Source organism: Oncorhynchus tshawytscha, linkage group LG13 (assembly GCF_018296145.1).
Source record: "Oncorhynchus tshawytscha isolate Ot180627B linkage group LG13, Otsh_v2.0, whole genome shotgun sequence".
NCBI lineage: Eukaryota > Metazoa > Chordata > Actinopteri > Salmoniformes > Salmonidae > Oncorhynchus > Oncorhynchus tshawytscha.
The window spans coordinates 32,396,230-32,419,245 of NC_056441.1; the positions used below are offsets into that span (position 1 = coordinate 32,396,230).

The 23,016-nt window shown below is 39.1% G+C and overlaps 1 protein-coding gene and 2 gene segments (V, D, J or C); 2 read left to right on the plus strand and 1 right to left on the minus strand.

Annotated features, from left to right (window-relative positions):
- Positions 1-1,465: 1,465 nt before the first annotated feature.
- LOC112264701 lies at positions 1,466-12,231 on the plus strand. 4 transcript variants are annotated; one of them, XM_024441476.2, is made up of 4 exons: positions 1,474-2,250; positions 2,606-2,660; positions 8,707-10,330; positions 10,428-12,231. In XM_024441476.2, the coding sequence occupies exons 2-3, from the start codon at positions 2,635-2,637 to the stop codon at positions 10,328-10,330; spliced, it is 1,650 nt and encodes a 549-aa protein (XP_024297244.1). In that variant the 5' UTR covers positions 1,474-2,250; positions 2,606-2,634; the 3' UTR covers positions 10,428-12,231. The 4 variants fall into 4 exon arrangements, with proteins under 4 accessions (XP_024297247.2, XP_024297246.2, XP_024297245.1 ...); XM_024441478.2 differs by lacking the exons at positions 8,707-10,330; positions 10,428-12,231 and adding an exon at positions 4,794-6,655 and having other exon boundaries at positions 1,468-2,250; XM_024441477.2 differs by lacking the exon at positions 2,606-2,660 and having other exon boundaries at positions 1,470-2,250.
- A 3,865-nt stretch (positions 12,232-16,096) lies between these two features.
- On the plus strand, positions 16,097-20,508 carry LOC121838950. The segment is given in 3 exon segments: positions 16,097-16,141; positions 18,324-18,480; positions 19,907-20,508. Coding segments are annotated over 3 exon segments (525 nt in total).
- A 39-nt stretch (positions 20,509-20,547) lies between these two features.
- LOC121839057 lies at positions 20,548-22,305 on the minus strand. The segment is given in 2 exon segments: positions 20,548-22,052; positions 22,218-22,305. Coding segments are annotated over 2 exon segments (372 nt in total).
- Between the last annotated feature and the right edge of the window lie 711 nt (positions 22,306-23,016).

Genomic DNA, 23,016 nt, shown 5'->3' on the forward strand with positions numbered 1-23,016 from the left:
GGCTTGAAAATGACATGGTTGAAAATGACAATGACATGGTTGAACCCATGTTGGGCACCAGAGTGGTGTAAGGTTTGAAATGCATCCTTTTATTGATCTATTTAGGCACAAATGTTGTTGCATACATCCAGTGTGTTTCTCCATTGTGCTCAATGCTTAAATTAGTCAACTTCACAGGTATGATGAAATAGTCCAACTCTTTATGGGAAGTTGGAGCTCCTCGGAACCAAAGCTATAAAGGGCTCAAAACTCTATAAGTAAAACCAAATACATTGTATGATTGATAGTGTGTCATAGATTTTTCATGAGTTTGTAAAGCCACAACCACATGGACTCAGTGAGAATGCAGCACTTGTTTACACTGTTTATTTTAAGTGTGTTTGTGTTAGGAAACAGATACAGTGCAGCTGAGTCGTTAACACCACAACTCTAGTCCACATATTGTCCCTGAGCCGGAGACCAGCGTTCACCTGTGGCACAGGCAAATGTAGCATGATAGCAGGTCAGCTGATGGAGGATTCAAAATTCTCCAGGGGAATCGGATACAAAGGCATTCGACTCACAGTCAGACTGCTCCAAACTCTTGTTCACATATAAACTATGGTACTGAATCGTCCCATGTTTCTCCAATATAAATGGAGCTTTAAATATGTTCCAGATTGGGTCCTTCAAAAAATCTAAAAGCAGAAGATCAGCTTGGGTTTCCCTTTTTGAGACACCTATAAATCGACAGTATAACATTTTCATCTCCACTAGAATACATTCTCATGATCCCAAATGAACTTTCATTGCAAGTTGGTACGCACAAATGTACCAGGAGAAGAGTAGCCCTATGTCACAACAAATACATCACACAATGTTATAATGAAACTTGGCGTTGTCAACGAGTCAACGTTATCACAGAGAGCACATTGTTCATGCCCTACAGGATGTTTGAGATAAAAAGTCATGTGGAGGGATATCTTATCTCTCCTGTAGGTAGATGGGTTGATGGTATGACAGTAAACACTAAAGTGTTTTCTCATTCTCTGCTTCTCACGTTATGCGGGTCAATATTTGACAGGACAGAACAAAGATGATAAGTGGGACTCACTAAAAATCCTGGACCTGACCAGATTCAGAGTGTTTAATAGTCACATGTACAGGGTTGCAGGTGTGATTGTGGGGTACAGTAAAAAATATTAGGCTCTGAGCTTCAACATGCAGGACTAAGTGAAATTAAAATGGTATTAAAATATAAAATGCACTTAAATACAGTCATGGCCAAATGTTTGGGGGTCTGAATACTTATGTAAATGTGAGGGTTTTTTTCTCGTTTTTAGCAAACATTTCTGAAAACCTGTTTTTCTTTGTCATTATGGCATATTGTGTGTAGATTAATGAGGGAAAAACAATTTCATACAATTTAGAATAAGGCTGTAACAGAACAAACTGTGGAAAAATCAAGGGGTCTGAATACTTTCCGAATGCACTGTATATATTAGACTTATGTGCGTAGATTGTCATCTCATCGACATTCCCATGATCTCAAAATGTCTTTCATTGCAAGCTGGGGCACAAAAGTGTACCCTGGGAAGAGTAGGCCTATGGCATAACAAACACCTTACACAATGTTGTAATGAAGCTTCGCAAATGTCCCCCACCATGCCAGTCTAGTGACATTGTCAACGAGTCAACGTTGTGATATCTTGTCCTGCAGGTCTATGGGTTGTTTAAACACTGAACTGTTGTCTCACATTATGCAGGTAGATATTTGCCAAGATTCCTGGAGGAACATAGGGCCTGTACACATGTTTTCTAATGTGGCCAGTCTTTGGCTGCTTTCTTTGCCTCAGGCCACATGACAAGATAGAACAACACTCTAATTGTGTTTCTCTCCTCTTCATACCAGTCTCGGAGACTCATTGATAAAAGATTCACAAGTAAACAGATTATGAAAATGGATTTGCTTTATCATCTTTGGTTTAAAGGTGAATGGTCAGTGATGAAATCTCACAACTTGTTAACTCGGGCATCTCAATCTCTGATTTTCCCACTTCTGATTTCTTCTCCTGGAAGGGTCATTCAAGTGGTTATGTCCTAGTCTGAAGCTCGTATTTCCCACTTGGAAGCATTAAGCTGTGAGGGGTGTGTTTATGATAATGATGCTTGCTGACTGTTATAAAAGCCTCAAGTAAAGCAATATCCAAAGTGAGGAGAAGAAATCAAAACTGTCAAAGTCAAAGTCATGGTCATAATCAACTCGCACAGGTATGTTTTTCTTTATTTGAAATGCTTGAGATGGGCATTCATAGTGGTACATCTCCTAACGAGATCAACAAGCAAAATTAGATGATTTCTACTTTAATTAATTTCCTGGCAATTACTGTGAAAATGCAAATACCTTACGCTTTCAAAGAAATGTCTCTGCTTATTAAACCACCTTGGAGATAATGCTCGAAAGATCAGATTATATGTAGAAGAAGCACTTGCAAGACTCGTTCAAGTGTGTAACACAAATATGATTTATGTTTTGAATTATGACTTCATCTTTGAAAATGTATTAATTAATCAGATGTTGATGAGTAACCTATGAAATACAAACAATGCATCTTGTCAAAAACAGACTTAATAAAGTATCGAGAAGAGAAGACAATGGCTTCCATTTCCATGACCGAGAGGTACTATTTCTTTAATGAACTATTTCTATTTCTTTAAGTCAATGGGTTTCACAGTGCACCACAGTTGTGTGTCTAGTATTTTGAGATGCTGTAATAAGATCCATGGTAAGTAAAGGTAAGAGGGCATAAATGGTTGAATAAACAACATCATTTTGAGGATGGTATTGAACTCAATTAAATGTAAGAAATGTTGGACCCACTTATTTGTACTATTTGATACTTTATATGTACTTCATGATACTTTAGAAAGGATGTATGTTTTGCTTACATTTAAATATATTTTAGTACTTTTCCCCACATTGTCCAAATTGCAGAATACCTACCCCTACTTAGAACTTTAGTTTACTTTTTGAAAGCAAATTATTAGTATAATAAAAAAGCAATGTGTGTGCCAGAGTATACTGTAAATATTACTGAAAATATACATTTACAGCAAAAAGTAATATTCTTCTTAAATATTCTATTTGAAAGTTAAGGACCAAATGACAAACTGAAGGTCATACTTTTTCCCTGATAGAAAAAAACATTCAAGTTGATTTGGAGCTGTATTTCTTTAACACAAGATTTTGAAATGAACAGGTCCTGTACTATTTAGCAACGCTAGCAGGGGCGCAACATTCACTGTGGACAAGGGGGACATGTCCCCCCCACATTCAGAAATTACGTCATTGTCCCCCCCAGTTTTGTCATTGGAATGTGATACAAAATGAGGCAATGGTGTGCTTTAGGACCTTGCGGACGTCTCTGAGCAGTCGGGTAGGCAGTTTGGAGTCTTTATCCGACTGGATACATTTTTTTACACAAAACTGTTGCGCCAGTGAATGCTAGTAATCATTAGTATTTTAATCAGCCCTTGCATTTGCAAAGAAAATTAAGTCAAGATGTTTTATGAATACTTTTTACACTCAGCTTACCTTCCTGTCTTCACAAAACAGTTGTTTTGCTGGCTGCACACCTAATTAGGGTGAAACCTGTCAAATCTAGAATATGTTCTAAGAGAAAGTAACATTATGTGACTATATTCAGGTAAATTAGGGCTCCCGAGTGGCACAGTGGTCTAAGGCACTGCATCTCAGTGCTTGAGGCATCACTACAGACACCCTGGTTTGATTCCAGTCTGTATCACAACTGGCCGTGATTGGGAGTTCCATAGGGCGGTGCACAATTGGCCCAGTGTCATCCAGGTTTGGCCGGTGTCGGCAGGCATTGTAAATAATAATTTATCCTTAACAGACTTACCTGGTTAAAGAAAGGTATCAAGTCAGCATATTGACATATTCACGTAAAGTACCAGTCAAAAGATTGGACACACATTCAAGGGTTTTTATTTATTTTTTACTATTTTCAACATTGCAGAATAATAGTGAAGACATCAAAATTATAAAATAACACATATAGTATCATGTACAGTATTAACCAAAAACGTGTTAAACAAATATATTTTATATTTGAGATTCTTCAAAGTAGCCACCCTTTGCCTTGATGACAGCTTTGCACACTCTTGACATTCTAGTTGTGATGTCTTCACTATTATTCTACAATGTAGAAAATAGTACAAATAAGAAAAACCCTTGAATGAGTAGGTATGTCTTTTGAAAAAGTTACATTTTCATTCAAAGTAAAATGTTGCACCTCCCACAGTTGCACCTCTCACGAAGAAAACTTTCACACAGAAACTGTCATTGGATAATGAAACAAAACAACGAGACAAAAATTCCACAGCTGCACCTCTCACACAGAAACGGTCATTGGAAAATGAAACAAAACAAATGCCCATCCTTAAAATATGTGGTTCCGACACTGATATGCCAAGTTGAAACAACAAAACTCACTATACTTTGCTCCACGATTTGTGTTGTAATGATTATACAAACTTTGATACACTTTTTCTCGATAACCATTTTAGATACAGAAGAAGAAGTCTGAATATTAATTAAAGATCTTTCATCTAAATTATATGTTTTTGTACTGTATTTCAGAAAAATATCAAATGTTCTGAAAATATATGTTTAATTATCACGTGGAATGACCCAAATTCCTTATGAAGTTGGCACAAAGTATGGTTGTATGAGTTTCCATGGTGACAATACTTTTCTCCTGATTGATAGTCCTGTATGTATATTCTCATTACAGGGCCACAAGCGGTAGCACTGGATCAAATGTAGACCCTTCGCTAACTAGACACCAGGCGATTGAAATTCATCCATTGGATAATATCAAAGTTGACCTGAATGAGGAGGGAACAGTTAGAAGATGGACAGTAGGCACAAATAATCTGAAGGCAAACAAAACAGTGTTACTCATGGGAGCGACTGGAGTGGGAAAATCAACTCTCATCAATTATATTGCCAACTACATCCTTGGGGTCAATTTCGAGGACAACAAAAGATTCCAATTAATCCCAGATGAAAAAAAGAGTCAAACTGCATCTCAAACTACTGCCATCACTGTGTATGAAATCTTTGGCCATGAAGGGGACCGTGTTCCTTTTTCAGTTACAATCATCGACACTCCAGGATTTGGAGACACAAATGGGATTGAACAAGATCAACTCATTACTAAAAACCTTCAAGAATTGTTTGAGTCCGAAAATGGAGTGCACCAAATTGATGCCGTGTGTTTTGTTGTTAGAGAGGATGAGGTTCGTCTCACCCTCACCCAACGCTACATCTTTGAGTCCATCCTTTCCATATTTGGAAAAGACATTGAAAACAATATCCTTGCACTCATCACATTTGCAAGAGGAGGCAAGCATCCTCCCCCTGCTCTTAAAGCCATTAAGGAAGCAGGGATTCCATGTTCAAAAGAGAAACTGAAATTCAACATTACATCTTTCACAAACAGATCAGCTGATCCACAAATAATAACAGATAATAAAAGAAGTTGGGCAATGGGAGAGAAAAGCATGACAAAGTTCATCAACCTACTAACAACGCTGGAAACAAGAAGCTTGCTGCTGACCCAAGAAGTGCTAGCGGAACGCAGACATCTTGAGGCTTGTATTGATGGGATAGAAGATCAGCTAAAGGTAACCCTTGACAAACAGATCGAACTTAAAGAAATTCAAAATGTCTTGAAAGAAAACAAGGAAATGATAGAGGCTCAAAGGGATTTTGAATTTGTGGTCACCACTAATGAGCTTGTAAGGGTTGATTCTGAAAAGATGGCAACCAACTGCAACAACTGTGAAATGACTTGTCATCTAAGGTGTCCATTAGCCCCACAGAAGCTGTTATTTCTTTGTGACGCCATGAGAAACCGGCAGTGTAAAATTTGCCCTGGAAAATGTTCCTGGAAAGATCATGTCAAAGAAAAGGTGGTATACCAGATGACTCCAAAAGTTGTGAAGAAAACATACAATAATATAAAAGTTGAGTATGGACAGGGACTAGGTGGAAAAATCACAGCGGAGGATGTGGAGGAAAAGATTCAGTCTGAGATACAAGAATCAGAAGACAAAGGAAACAAACTGCTGGAGACTTCATACAAATGTGTGGCAAGGCTGGAGGAGATTGCACTAAGGCCCAATCCATTGACAGCAGAGGAATACATTGATCTTCTGATTTATAGAGAAACAGAAAATATCAACAGGGTAAAGAAACTTCAGGAAATGAAGGCAAAAGCTCTGCTGATATCTTCAATGACCAAGGAAAAACTTGAACAAGGCACGGGATGGGTTCTTAAAAAAATGAAAGGATGGACATCGCATGATTAGCTATACAAACCAGTAAGATTGTGTAAGGTTTGATGGAATCATCTGGCCCAGCACATTGTCTGTTGTCAGGCCATCATGATAGAGAACCGATTCAAAAGTAAATGTAGTATTCAAAAAAATCTTGACAGAAGAGGTCCTCAAACAAAAGCTGACATAGACACTGAGTGCACAAAACATTAGGAACATCTGCTCTTTACATGACATAACCTGACCAGGTGAATTCAGCTGTGATCCCTTATGGATGTCACCTGTTAAACCCACTTCAATCAGTGTAGATGAACGCGAGGAGACAGGTTAAAGAAGCATTTTTCAGCCTTGAGACAATTGAGACATGGATTGTGTATGTGTGCCCATCAGAGGGTGAATGGGCAAGACAAAAAAATGTAAGTGCCTTTGAACGGGGTATGGTAGTAGGTGCAAAGCACACTAGTGTGTTAAGAACTACAATGCTGACACTGCAACGCTGCTGAGTTTTTCATGCTCAGCAGTGTGTATCAAGAATGGTCCACCACGCAAAGGACACCCATCCAACTTGACATAACTGTGGGAAGCATTGGAGTCAGCATGGGCCAGCATCCCTGTGGAACACTTTTGACACCTTGTAGAGTCCATGCCCCAACGATTTGAAGCTGTTCTGAGGGCAAACGTGGGTGCAACTCAACTTATTTACAAGATGCACTATGTCGAGGGACATCTTTACTGCAATGTGATTATGTGATTATGCTCATAATGAAAATATCCAATAGGAGCATATAGGACTGCAACAATAGGTTAACAGTTGACAATTTGTGTATCAAACATCATTAGTTAGTTGGATACTAAGTCACAAAATGTATCTTGAAACTATTAAGTTGGTTCCTGTACTGTAGTACTATACTGTAGTAGTAATGTTGATTGTGCAATACTTTTTACTTTATATTTAACAGTCAAACAGAATGTAGAGCAGTGGGGATGGGGAGACATTGCAATGTAATGGTCATTGTATGTTTTGTTTCAGTAGGTGTTTTTTTTACCAATTGTTTTCATTTCCATGTATTGAATCAATCACTCTTAAGAACATGCATAATGGAACATAACTGTTGAGGTGTCTTGTGAAGACAGGCATTAGAATCAGCACTGTTATTGCACAAACAATTTTAGTAAACTTTAAATAGAATTTGCAGTGATTTCAAATTAGATCACCAAGGCTGCGGTTACAAAGGCAGCACAATCTTTTTTTTCACTAATTGGTCTATTGAACAATCAGATATCTAAGACCTGATGTGATTGGTCAAAAGACCAATTAGTGGAAAAAATATCAGAATTGGGCTGTCAGTGTAAATGCAGCCTAAGATCCGGGTTGATTACATCCACATCTATCCACATCATGGAATGTTGTCTTTTTTTGTTTTCACATGTATAGCAATGCATCAGTCCAGGTATGTCATGATTATGTTCTATTAAAAATGGTTTTATTTTCAACCAACATTATATCTAATTTAGATCATATATGCATATGAGCATCTTGCATATTGCAAGTGAAGTTTGACTGATAATGCCTCGCAAGTGTCTGCATCTAATCGCAGGGGACCACCTGTTTGGAAGGTCTAATGGACAGCCTAACAGTCCAGGAAAATTAAGAATGCTTTTACACTACATTTTGCTGAGGTCTACAGCGATCGTTCTGGATCCCTTTTTCTTAACGTGACGAAAGCACTTTTAGGTTGTCACGCCCAGTGGGGATTGAAATCATTTTACTTTATATTACTTTAGAATTTTACTTTAGAATTTTACTTTATTTTAACAATTTACTTTCCCTTTAGAATTGCTTAAAACAATATAAGCACCGCAAGCACTTCTGAACCATTCCCATTTGAGATAGGGACTAAACAAGGCTGACCACTCTCCCCACTCTTATTTTCCATGAGTCATCATGTTAGCAGAGATAATTAGAAAAGATATGGACATAACAGGGGTCACCATAAACCAACAGGAATTTAAACCTTTTCTATTTGCATATTTAACAGCTTTGGTAGTGATTCTCGGATGTTTCTTGAATATCAGATAGCACTGTTGTTTTACTCAAAATACTCAGGGTTAAATTTGTACTTTTAGAAAAAAGATTATATGAATCAAGATTAACGTAGAAGACGTCCCACAATCCCTGAATGTAGTTAAATCCTTAACAAAAGCATTCACATTTTTAGGATGCAATACCAGGAAGAATAAAACACAGCTCTACCATAAGCACAATATAGTGTGTTCTGTATTAAATATGTGTAGGCCTACTACATACCATTTTTGCCCTGGTATTTCATATTTAATTTACATTTTTATATATTTTTTTTACAGGCAATCAGCAAGCGCAATGAGTTCAGAATATAAACCCAGATCCAAGCTTCTGCATGCTGACATTATCAAAGATTGTAAACAAACCAGTCCAGGACCTCCAACAAAGCATCTTCTAATGACAGAGAAAGAGATTCTGCATGACAGTGAAAATATCAGGCGATGGACTTTTGGTAAAAAGGACCCGAGCAAAATGAACCGAACGATATTGATGATGGGAGAAACAGGAGCAGGAAAATCAACTCTCATCAATGTTATGGTGAACTACATCCTTCGTGTTGATTGGGAGGATAAATACAGATTTGAAATCATTGCTGATGAGAGTCAAAGTCAAACTAGTTCACAAACAACTGCCATCACTGTGTATGAGATCTTTGGTCACGAAGGTGATCACATTCCATTTTCTCTAACCATCATCGACACTCCAGGATTTGGTGACACAAGCGGAATAGAGCAAGACAAGCTCATCACAAAAAATCTACAGGAGCTGTTTCAATCTCCAAAAGGAGTCCACCACATTGATGCAGTGTGCTTTGTTGTAAAAGCTGCACAAGTGCGCCTCACACCTACACAGCGGTACATTTTTGATTCTGTCCTCTCAATTTTTGGAAAGGACATAGAAAATAACATTGTGGCACTCAGTACTTTTGCAGATAGTGGGGAGCCTTTAGTCCTTCAAGCACTGGTAATGGCAGAAGTTCCATGTGTCAGAAATGAACTTGGTACACCTGTTTACTTCAAATTCAACAATGTGTTTGCTGGTTTACAAATGGATGAAGATGATGAAGAACATAATGATGAAGAGGATGAAGAGGAGGAGGAGGAGGAGGAAAATGATGAGGTGTGTCAATCATCTTGGAAAATGAGCATGAAAAACATGGCCATGTTTTTTGAATCACTATGTTCAATGGAAGCAAAAAGCTTGGTATTAACACGTCAAGTTTTAGAGAAACGCAAACAACTGGAAATGGAAATCCAGACATTAACAAAGCAGCTACAAGTTGCAATGCAGCAGGCAGAAGCACTGAGGAGGGTCAGCAACCAATTAGAACAACATGAAGAGGACATGGAAGCCAACAGAAACTTCTCCATTCTTTTAGATGTAAGTGTGAAGGAGAAATGTGCCGTAAACAAGAAGGCAACAAATTGTCATTCTTGCAGGGAAACTTGCCATCACCCTTGCACAGAATATTTTGGGTGTACACGCATGCAGCAAGACAGATGCACCGTCTGCATAAAGAAATGCAGCTGGAACGATCATTGTAAAGAGAAGTTCATTTATGTCTTTAAAACAGAAGAAGGTGAATCAACGTACCTAGACCTAAAGAGAAAGTATGAAGAATTGGAAGGTCAATCGCTGACAGCAAAGATGTTCCTCATCATCTTTTTGAAAGAACTTCACCTGCAACTCTTTGCCAGCTTAATCTTAATTCTTAAAATAAACAGCATTGTTCAAAAACTGGATCAGATCGCTCTGAGACCAAATCCAATGAGCGCAGCCAAATACCTTGACCTCCTGATTGAAAAAGCGCAAAGGAATCACAACCCCGAGAGAGTCAAGACACTGACAGATATGAAAGAGCAAGAAAAGCTGAAGAATAACTTTGCCAATCTGGTTCATGAATAAGTGAGTAAATATAGCATTTAATGTCTTCTCCAATACCTCCGTGATTGGCAAACATATGGTTAACCTGCATTTTGTTCTGCTTTCCTGTCTTCTACAGGGGTGTATCCTGTCAGTAACCACCACAGGAAGAGCTGAGAGTTAAGCCTGCATAATGAATAATTATTAAGACATGTTTATAGTGCTAATGTCAAACTAAATGTGCCATTACATAGTTGGGCCATCCATTCATTGGATCCTCTGCTCAACGTACAATTTATGTATAGTTAAACGAAACGATTAATTTTCATTACTCTTGTAAGTTTTCTGTAATGTGTGAAATATTTTTGTGTGAGATAATCCATTGATACTTTTATTCTATTGACGTAATATTTGTTCGAAAAATCGACATTCTGGTTTAGCATGTGAATGGAGAAGAATCTCGTAGACAAGGCGTTAATTTTGCCAAATTTGTACTTTGAATTCTACTTTCTTATATATCAGATTTGATTGGTGAGTTCGTAAATGACCTTTTTGACGCAAATGTCACACGACTTGAGGAGCAGAAGACCTGTAACTAAAGTTTCAACCGCGATGGCAAACGTGAATGGTAATGGCGTCGACTCCAGTCGGTAATGGTAATGGCTCCGACTCCAGTCTGGAAGTAGTCTTACCAGGACTCATATCACAGGAACAAACCATCTTTATAAAGGACAGATATTCATTTTTTAACATTCGGACACTGTTTAACATGATTTATTCTAAACAATTCTCCAACTCCCCTGAGATGGTAATCTCCCTAGACATCCTTTCGACAGAATTGAAAGGGAGTACCTATTTACTGTTCTTAAAAAATTGGATTTGGGGAAAAATGAAGCTCATGGATCCGTTTCTTGTATACATTTCCCCAGGCCAGTGTCTGTACCAATGACACCCGTTCTGATTATTTTGCTCTGGAACGTGGGACACCCCAAGGTTGCCCACTGTCCCCTTTATTATTTGCCATCGCCATTGAGCCCCTTTCAGTAGCTTTACGGACATCTTCCTCTTTCCAAGGAGTTGAACATAGGTTATCATTATATGCAGATGATTTGTTACTCTATGTAAATAACCCTGTAACCTGTTTGCCTTCTATCCTTTCTATTCTGGAGAACTTTGTCTCCTTCTCCGGTTACAACCTGAATCTCCAGAAAAGTGAGTGCTTCCCAATCAATCCAGCAGCACTGCAGCTCCAGCAGATAGATTTGCTCTTTCAGGTTAGCCGCTCTGGTTTCAAATACCTTGGATTGAAATTCATTATATGCTCTTTTGTTCTGCAAACTTTCCTCCCCTTCTTGCGCAAATGAAAACTGATTTTCACAGACGGGGTAGCTTAACACTATCACTTATAGGAAGGAGTAACGCTGTAAAAATGAACAGTTTACCCAAATTCTATTTCAATCTATCCCATTGTTTTTACCAAAGTGTTGTTTTTTTAAAGTCAATCAATCAGGTGGTTACCACATTTATCTGGGGAGGAAAGGTACCCAGAGTCAATAGATCTTTACTTCAGAGATTCAAGTTTAGTGGAGGGCTGGCACTACCCAGCGTTTTATACTATTACTGGGCAGCCAGCTTTCAGAAGTTGCCATTGTGGTTACATGCTCCAGATACCTCATGGTGCCACCTAAAGGCACATTCTTGTATTTTTGCTTCTCTTCTTGCGTTACTCTGCTTTTCTCGACCAACATCCCCCTCTCTCTATACTCGCAAACCTGTAGTGCTTTCCACACTTAAGATTTGGTACCAGTTTTGACTGTATTTTAAATTCTCCTCTGCAACTACTATGGGTCCTATTGACAGGAATCACTTATTCCCCGCTTCTCTAATAGATAATGCTTTCTTTCACTGGACGAGGAAAGGTAATAAAGTCCTTCCAAGACTTATATGTACATTTATTTTTTTCTAGTTTTCTCAACCTGGCCTCTAAATACTATTTGCCTCCATCTCACTTTTTCCGTTACCTTCAAATTAGGCATAGTGTCTCCTCCCAATTTTCTGGCTTCCCTGATCCACCCCCTTGCTAACATTGGGATGGTATATTGACTCTATTACCTCAACAGAAAGCAGTCATTTCTCAGATCTATCTGTGTATTTTGTCATTGGACAAACACTCCACCAACAAAACAAAATCTGCTTGGCAATGGAAAATGGGTGTTGAATTTACACAGGAGTGGTGGGACGAGGCTATTGATACGGAACGCTCCATTGCATCTTGAGCTCATCTTGGTCTCATACAATGTAAGGTTTTACATAGAGTGCATTTTTCCAAATCCAGGTTGTCTGAAATATATCCAAATGTAAATGATGAGTGTGATAAATGTCATGTCTCACCATATGACCTTAGTCACATGTTCGTTCAATGCTTTAAACTACAAAATTACTGGGATTCATTTTTTAAAACTTTATCTGGGGTGCTTGAAATGAACATGCAGCAATGTACCTTGGTAGCTGTTTTTGGTATTCCAGGAGACTTGTTCTCCTTGGATCCCAAACATGGCGATGTTGTTGCTTTTTACATCCTTATTAGCTCACCGTGGAATTCTTCTCCAGTGGAAGTCTGCTCAGTCCCCCTCTACTTCTCAATGGCTCAACGATGTAATGTTCTTCCTAAAGTTTTAGAAAGTATTCTCTTAGGGGATCCAATGATACATTGGAACCCCTAAGAGAAACTCACTGGTCTTCATGATGTTACTAATACTGAAACCATGAACGCTAAACCCACTGGTCTTCATGATGTTACTGATACTGAAGACATGTGTTCTAAACCCACTGGTCTTCATGATGTTGCTGATACTGAAGCCATGTGTTCTAAACCCACTGGTCTTCATGATGTTAGTGATACTGAAGCCATGTGCTCTAAACCCACTGGTCTTCATGATGTTACTAATACTGAAGACATGTGCTCTAAACCCACTGTTCTTCATGATGTTACTGATACTGAAGACATGTGCTCTAAACCCACTGGTCTTCATGATGTTACTAATACTGAAGCCATGTGCTCTAAACCCCCTGGTCTTCATGATGTTACTAATACTGAAGACATGTGCTCTAAACCCACTGGTCTTCATGATGTTACTGATACTGAAGACATGTGTTCTAAATCCACTGGTCTTCATGATGTTACTAATACTGAAGACATTATAGACACATTGATCTTCATGATGTTACTAATACTGAAGTCATGTGTTCTAAACTCACTGGAACTCTCTGGGGAAATGTGAACATCTGGCTACTGTGCTGCTCTATTCTGGGAGTGTTGCAGTAACCCTGCCCATGCAAATATTACGATACCACAGCTCACAATCTCCCAGCCTCAAACCCTATGGGACTGGGGCAGCTGTGTGAGTCTGACTTGGGCTGACGAGGGCTGGAGAACCAGAATTCACGCTGGACTTTGCATAACGTTCAAGTTGGGGACTTCACTCTCAGGTCTTTATATAGCTATGAATTTAAATCAAAGCTTAAAAAAAATCAAAACCTATTCTGAATTTTGTTCAACATGTCCTTCAAAATAATGCATTTTCTACAGCTCGATACCCTTAGTGGTCCCAGTATGTTAACAATGATTTAACATTTTTGCAGAATATATTGAGAGATATGTACATTATCATAATCCGTAGACAGTCTAACCAATTACATTATTGTATTGTCGTGTCATATTTCAAAGAATTTGTTATTAGAATATGGGAGATTCCGAAGCTCTGCAGCTAATGAGACAGAGCTGTTCCTCTTTAGCTGAGGGAGGTTTTTGTACGACGCTCCAACACTGTGTGAACGGAGTGCTCAAACCCTGCTGACAGTAGTAATCTCCTGCATCTTCAGTCTGGACTCCACTGATGGTCAGAGTGTAATGAGTATAAGAACTACCAGATCCACTCCCACTGAAACGACCTGGAATCCCAGACTGACGGGTTGTAGCATCATAAACCAGGAGTTTAGGAGCTTCTCCAGGTTTCTGCAGGTACCAGTGGAGATAATCACTAGTACTTGAACTGGCTGTACAGCTGATAGAGACAGTCTCTCCTGGACTAACAGACTGAGATTTAGGAGACTGAGTCAGAATTATATCTGCTGATGATTCTGAAAAATAAAACAAAAGTGAAGAAAGGTTGATTAGTAAGGTTATCACAACAAACAGACATTTATAATCTTCCACATTCTATCATGAAACATATCAGGCAAAATCAGATTTGTTTTTATTAATATCTTCAATATTCACAAATGAAATTTAATTCTGAAATCAAATCCATCATCAAAGTTAGTCAAAGTGTCTCTCACCCTGAAAAAGGAGCCCCAGTGTTCCCAGCAGTAGAATCAGTGACATCATCATTATGCTGCGTGTCAGTGGCTCTGAAAGGAGTGAACAGTCACTGATCAACACTGGGGTTTTAAAAGTATGTGGAGCAATGAGGCAGGACAGATATGCAAAACCCCAATATTTTACGCAAATACACCACACATACAAAAGAAGTCAACAGACCTAATGTATATTACATTTGAGAATACTGAAATCATAAACCACACAAGGTAACAACTATATCTTAAATGAGGCATAGTTTGACCCACTTACACAGTGGCTTATGTCCATCAACAGTGGTTGTCCGTCTCAGAAGGTCAATTAAGTTTAACAGTAGAATTACTGCCTCTGTATGTTTCAGACCTTCTCAAGATGGACAGTAGTGGTGCTCTGTACAAGCTCCCCCAGATCCGTATGAAATGAAAGTTACACACTCTATATACCCATTCAGTTCTCAGGAGCACATGTAGTGTTCAACTGTATTTATTTTTATCCAGTTTACTTTCCATTAGTCAGCACCTATTGAAACATTTTGGGGGTGTGCGTCAGATCATGCTTTTCACCACCCTATCATAACCCCAAAAAACTGTTTATTGTTCCAAAATATGTTCTAAACTACAGTATCATGTCAACCTCATGGTGTGTCAATCCTTGCATCCACACTGGGGACTAAAGATAGGAGGGAGGACTGACAGTCATAGCAGTCATACCTCATGTAAGAGGTGTTGAGGGTTTCTCTTTCATATAGAAATATAGCCTATGCTGTTGAATACATGGTTTACAGCATCAATTTAGGTTGATGATTCAGCCTTTTCTCTCATTTTGAACCAAAAGACATGGTGCTTAGGGTGAGGATAAAGTTGTCTGTCTGTGTACCAAATGTGTTACATCTGACATATCACAAGTTCTACCTTCATTTGGTCCAGAAACATTTTGTTTGGCCGTGTTGACAAGATGTCTCACTTCTTGTTGTGGCTTAGAATGAAACGGACAGAGTTGAACCCATGATGGGCATCAGAGTGGTGCAAGGTTTGAAATGCATTCTTTTATTTATCTGTTTAAGGAGAAATGTTGTTGCCGAGATCTAATGTGTTTTTCCATTGTGCTCAATAGTAAAATACCTGTCAAGATTTTAAGGCAACTTAATAAGTGTGCTGAAGTAATTTAACAAGTTGGAGCTCCTCTGAACAAAAGCAGAAGTATCCTCTATGTAGCCTACTGCAAGAGAAATAAAACATCTATTTCTTAATTAAAACTAAATCAATTTATTCATGCATGGGAAAGATGGATTTTACCAATGGCGGTCAAGCTTGAATGGGGGTTAGATCACCAAAGGAACAAATCTAGGCTACCCTATGGATACATAGAAAGTACAGGCTATACAGACAGCTTGCAGGCAGCCCAGAATCCAGCCAGGCAGGAGAGTATAGATGCACACATGTATCGTAGCCATGTACAAGATGTCGGAGGACGCCAGGTTCAGCATGAGACACATGGTAAAGTTGGGGTGTTGGGACGAGCTGCTCAGTTTGACCACCAGAACAGCTATGTTACCAGGGAGGCCCAGCACACAGCACAGCCCCAGGACGATGTTTGAAATCAGGCGACCTGAATCCAGGGAGGTGGGGTCCATGCTGGATGTGCTGGAGGAGTTCAGGTGCTCCGTGGTCGATGAAAGATAAGAGATCTAAGAGATATCTGGAAGACTTCAGATATCAGACATTTAATTATTTGTTTCTAAAAAAAAATGTATACTGTTAAAACAGTCTCTACATTAGTAAACAGAGTGCATGAAATCCTCACAACTGCCTCTGGTCAGATTCCTCTTGATGAGCTGTGTGTGTGTTTTTTTTGTTGCAGATTTACCCGCTTTTCTCCCCGATTTGTAGTTACAGTCTTGTCTCATCACAGCAACTCCCCTATGGACTCAGGAGAGGCGAAGGTCGAGAGCCGTGCGTCCTCCGAAACACAATCCTGGAAAGCCGCACTGCTTCTTGACACACTGCTCACTGAACTAGAAGCCAGCCACAGCAATTTGTTGGAGGAAACACTCTCCAGCTGGCAACCGATATCAGCTTGCAGGCGCTTTTTCCACCACAAGAAGTCGCTAGAGCTTGATGGGACAAGGAAATCCAGACCGGACAAACTCTTACCTAACCCGGAAGACGCTGGCCCAATTGTGCGATGCTTCATGGGTCTCCCGGTCATGGCCAGCTGTGACACAGCCTGGGATCAACCTCAGGTCTGTAATGACGCCTCAATCACTGCGAAGCAGTGCCTTAAACCACTACGCCACGTTTCCACATAATTTCAATGAAATTATGTTGAACCAATGTGGAACAGACATTGAAATGACATCTGCCCAGTGGGATGATTGCACTTCTAATTTCCTACCTGACACAGATTCTAGCATAAATCTACCATGACTGCTATCTTATGTTATCTTAATTTGGAAGCTATTGACAATATCTGGTCATTTGCATAAAGAGTGGGAAGCAACTATGAGTTCTCATATGTTCTCATATTCTGACTTGAGCCTACATAACAACTGCATGACCTTTACAAAAACTATGTGATCAAAGGTCATGATGTTTTGACTGTAGTTGACTGCAAGTTTCTGCAGTTCCTCCTCACCAGTTGCAACTTGCAGCCATCGCCTGCGTTGTGGGAGGCTCTATTGTCAACCAATCATTAGGGTGTTGTTGTTTGACCCATATGAACGTGACCAAAGACATGACTGAAACAGATTTGCCACAAATCATGTACACATGTACACATGGGAGCAGGTACCACTTACTAGGGAGAATGTTCCAGACAGTGTGACTCTTCCGCAAAATGCCGCTGGCAGATATTTTTACTCATAATGATGTAAAAAATGTGGACTTTTGTGACTTTTCCCACATTTTGTTGTGTAACAAGATGGGATTCTAATGGATTTAATTGTCATATTTTTTGTCAACGATCTAAGTTCAAAACTGTAACTAATTAAAGGCAACTCAGAAACATTCAATGTCGTCTTGGTAAGGAATTCCAGTGTATATTTGGTCTTGTGTTTTAAGTTGCTGTCCTGCTGAAAGATGAATTGTCTCACAGTTTCTGGTGGAAAGCAGACTGAACCAACTTTTCCTCTAAGATTGTGCCTGTGCTTAGCTCCATTCCATTTAATTTATCCCTCCAAAAAACTCCAGAGTCCTTGCCGATGACAAGCATACCCATAATATGGAGCCTCCACTATGCTTGAAAATATGAAGAGTGGTACTCAGTAATGTGTTTTATTGGATTTGTCCCAAACATAACACTTTGTTTTCAGGACATAAAGTTAATTTCTCTGCCACATTTTTGCAGTTTTACTTTACTGCCTTATTCCAAACAGGATGAATGTTTTGGAATATTTGTATTCTGCACAGGCTTCCTTCTTTTCACTCTGTCATGTAGGTTAGTACTGTATTGAGGAGTAACTACCGTATCATGTTGTTGATCCTTGCTCATTTTTCTTCAATCACAGCCATCACACTCTGTAGCTATCTTAAAATGTCCCCATTCAATTCAGGCTGTTAGACAACAAAATGTGGAAAAAGTCAAAGGGTGTGAATAGTTTCTGAAGGAACTTTGTGTCAACACTGTCCACAGCCGTTTTCAGTCTGTAGATAGTTCAATGGGTAAAGTGAATGTGTCCAGTCTACTGGAGTTCCAGAGTGGACCAGTAGGGGGCATCAGTTCCATGTCTCTGTTATCATTCCCCTCTGTGTCTGTCTGGAGGTTTTTGTCCAGCCAGTCAATCAGAATCTATCACTGTGGTGGACTTTCGGTGGAGGGACCAGACTGAGTGTTGGCAGTAAGTATTCAGTTCTTGATCTTGACCTCTGATATCAAAATCCCAATTCATTTTCTTAACAATATTACAACTCCCTTAAATAGAAAGTAGAAATGTATATTTATATTTTGAGAATTTGTTTTGCATTTATTTTCCTTAAAGTAAATGTAGTTAAATCAAAATGCCTATTCAAGATGTAACATATCAAACAAGGTTATACAGTGTGTATTCATTTGGAACAAAGATACTGTTGAAATAAGAGTGGTTTAGATGAATGTAGCTTTACAAAGAGCAAAAGCAGTGTCTCTATAGTGTCAGAGGTTTTTGTACGGCCGCTGAATGAGATTGTATCACTGTGGCACACTTTTGGTGGAGGCACTAGATTGGATGTTGGAAGTAAGTTTACCTACCTCTAACAAAGAAAATGTTCTGACCTTGCATATAGATGCACTGATGATCTTGTGAGAGAAGAAACTAAGATTAAAATGGAAATAAATGCTATGCATAGTTATGTTTTTGGTTAAAGAGCTTTTCTCTTCATAAGAGTCCCCATTTGTGTGAAAATATCTTTTGGTTAAACCTCAAAGATTAAGCTATTATTTTTGTTTAACAGACCTAGTCTCGTAAATAATATCACTATTCATTTTATTTAAATTAATTAAATTAAAGTGTATTTTAAATGTATATAAATGTTTTAAGATGGTTATATTCAACTTAATTCACTCCTTCAGCATTCAGCTACAAGGTATTGCTTAGCTTTGTTATCTATTTGCTATTTACTATTTTGTATCTTATTTGATCCCATTTGCAGTTTTATTTGCTATCTATTGAAAAGACTTGCTATCTTGTGAAGTCCAGCTTTTCTGCTGTTCATATGAATATAGGTTTATTTTCAATTTGATACAATATCTTGTAAATTACACGTAACTTGATTCATTTTCTTTCGATAAATTAAAACTTAAATGTTTTAGTGTGACTTTTAAATTAAATGTATTTCATTGTTAGGTGTTTACAGTCAACTGGAATTTATTTCCTCAGCACAGGCATATTATCAACCAATTGTAATTTAATTAATAATTTAAGAATTGTTCATACATTCTGTGAAATGTTCTTTAAAAGAATAATCATAATAATTAATAATAAAATGCAGTTTGATTCCTATGAGTGTATTCCATTACAGTAAGGGAGGAATATTTCACATTTTAAATAGTACAATTTTGAAGATAGTTGATTGTATTTTCAGTCATCTCATGTAGTTATAATATGCTTCAGTAGCTAGTCAAAGGCAAGTGTGATAAACTGACTGTCTGTATGAGGAACAGAAACCTACTGATGGAAAAAAACGTAATTTACAGCTAAGATGTTAAACTGCTGCATCATTATTGTCATATCAGTCTGATGATTGATTGATAGTTCCCCTCTCCATAACTTCCCACCTGTCTTTTAGGTGATGTTCGTCCCACCCTGACAGTCCTGCCCCCCTCCAGTGTGGAGCTGCAGCAGGGGAAGGCCACTCTCATGTGCCTGGCCAACAAGGGCTTCCCCTCAGACTGGAAGCTGAGCTGGAAGGTGGACGGCAGCAGCAGCAACACCTGGGAGGTGACAGGGAGCCCCGGGGTCCTGGAGAAGGATGGCCACTACAGCTGGAGCAGCACCCTGACCCTCCCTGTTGATCAGTGGAAGAAGGTGGGCTCTGTGACCTGTGAGGCCACCCAGGGCTCCCAGTCTCCTCTCTCTGAGACACTGAGGAGAGACCAGTGTTCTGATTAATGAGCTCCCCCCTCTGACTCCACTGTTTTTACTCTGCACCTCTCCTTCTTACTGTTCCAGTAATACCAGCACACTGGTCCAATGCTGGGCTGGATCCTGTGTGGGAATCCTTCCTCCAGCAGGAGCTTTTATGATAGTGGAACAAAGAACAGAATACATGTCTGATTCTGATGTCAAGTAGATCTGCTTGGCTTTCATATCACATGTGTTCTGAACCTTTTTACTGTAATGCTGTTGGTTCTGACATGTTGAGAAAATAAAGACGTTCAATATTTTAAACTGTTTGCCTGGATATCATTATTTAATGAGTTTTACCATTAGACATTGAGATACTTTTGATTTATTGCATTTTCATAAAGAATGATGAGCTCTCTGCCCTGGAAAGTAATTTTACTGATACTTGTTATTCAATGAACCTCTCTCAATGAGTGTTTGGCTGATTGGGCCAAATATAATACCAGTCAAAAGGATATCTACAGTGATACTAATACTGAAGACATGTTCTCTAGACTCCCCAGTCTTTATGATGTTACCAGAGCCATGTATTAGAGAGGACATTGAGGTTTCTGCATTATGATGTATTTACATGACACTTCAACATTCTGTGGCAGGCATAGTAGATCCCCATTAACATTACAACGATGCTGTGTAACTGAATGTCTAGAATTGGAACAATATTACAAACTCTAAAAGTTGGCCTAACTCTCTAAATGTATGACTGGATGTTACCATTACTGAAGCCATGTGCTCCAAGCTCAATGGAACTCTCTGGGAACAGGTGAACATCTGGCCATGGTACTGCTGTATTCTGGGAGTGTTGTGGTCACCCTGCCCATGTAAATCTGAGTTTCAACCCAACCAACCCACAATCACTCAGCCTCAAATCCTCTGGGACTGGGGCAGCTGTGTGTCTGACTAAAGAACTGAACATGGGCTGGGGAAGCAGACTTTACACTGGACTTTGCATAACGTTCAAATCGGGGAATTCGCAGTCTTTTTATGGCTTTTTATACAGTATGGGACATGTATAATAATCTTAAAGTAGTGCTTCTTGAATGGAATCGATATGACTGTATTCACTCCTTCAAGGTTGGAGGGGTATAGAAGTTGAGTAGGGCATAAAAAGTTGGGTTCGGACAGGATCAACATTCATGCTATTGCGTAATGAAATTAGTGCTTTTTACAATGTCAAGATAAATCAAAGCGTGAAAAAACATTAAAGCTATTCTGAATTTTGTTCAACATGTCCTTCAAAATAAAGCATTTTCTACAGCTCTGTATCCTTAGTGGTCCCAGTGTGTTTACAAAGATTTAACATTTTTGCAGAATATATTGAGAGATATGTACAGTCTCATAGTCCATAGACACGTCTAACCAATTACATTATTGTAGTGTCATATTGTTATGAATTGGTGTTTAGATGACTTTTAGAATACGGGAGACTCTGTAGCTGTTGAGACAGAACAGTTCCTCTTTAGCTGAGGGAGGTTTTTGTACGACGCTCTAACACTGTGTGAATGGATAGCTGACACCCTGCTGACAGTAGTAATCTCCTGCATCTTCAGCCTGGACTCCACTGATGGTCAGAGTGTAATGAGTATAAGAACTACCAGATCCACTCCCACTGAAACGACCTGGAATCCCAGACTGACGGTTTGTAGCATAATAAACCAGGAGTTTAGGAGCTTCTCCAGGTTTCTGCAGGTACCAGTGGAGATAATCACTAGTACTTGAACTGGCTGTACAGCTGATAGAGACAGTCTCTCCTGGACTAACAGACTGAGATTTAGGAGACTGAGTCAGAATGATGTCTGCTGATGATTCTGAAAGATAAACAAAGGTGAAGAAAGGTTGATTAGTAAGGTTATCACAACAACAAGCATGTCGTAAAGCATAGCCTATCAAGCATAGCGTGTCAGGTTAAAATAACGAATGAAGTGTAACTCTGAAGCCAAACACATTATGAATCAAATCAAAGTGTCTCTTACCCTGAACAAGGAGCCCCAGTGTCCCCAGCAGTAGAATCAGTGACATCATCATTGTGCTGCGTGTCAGTGGCTCTGAAAGGAGTGAACAGTCACTGATCAACACTGGGGTTTTAAAAGTATGTGGAGCAATGAGGCAGGACAGATATGCAAATATCTTTTACGCAAATGCGTGCATTTGCACGCACGCACACACACAGATAAAATTAGTCACCAGTTTCCAGAAGTATGCTTACTGTATATCAAATCGGAGAATACTAAAATCATAGACAAACCACACATTGTAACAACTATTTCTAAACAGGGCCTAGTTTGACTCGCCCACACAATGTTTGATGTCCCAGGAGAAGGTAAATGAAGCTTAACAGTAGAATTGGGGCGGCAGGTAGTCTAGTGGTTTGAGCGTTGGGCCAGTAGCCAAAATATTGCTGGATTGAATCCCTGAGCTGACAAGGTAAAAATATTTAGTTCTGCCCCTGAACAAGACTGTTAACCCACTGTTCCCCGGTAGGTTGTCATTGTAAATAAGAATTTGTTCTTAACTGACTTTCCTATTTAAACAAAGGTAAATAATAATAATAATTGCTGCCTTTACGTCCTTCAAGCCTTCACATGAGGGACAGTAGTGGAGCTCTGTCTCCCTACTCTGACCACAGTGTGTAATGGCAGTTTGTGTGATGAGTAGAGTGGGTGTTTTAATGTAAGTTAAAGGTCCCCCAGAACCGTATAAAAAGAAAGTCTATGTAACCATTCAATTGTTGGGACCTATTCAAGCATTACTGGGATGTGCTTTAGCTCATGG

What these genes read in the sequence shown, in the direction of transcription:
- LOC112264701 (XM_024441476.2), top strand. Translation starts at nt 2,635, where the DNA reads ATGGCTTCCATTTCCATGACCGAGAG. An exon ending in TCCATTTCCATGACCGAGAG is followed by an intron (nt 2,661 to 8,706) that starts GTACTATTTCTT and finishes TTTTTTTTACAG; the next exon opens with GCAATCAGCAAGCGCAATGA.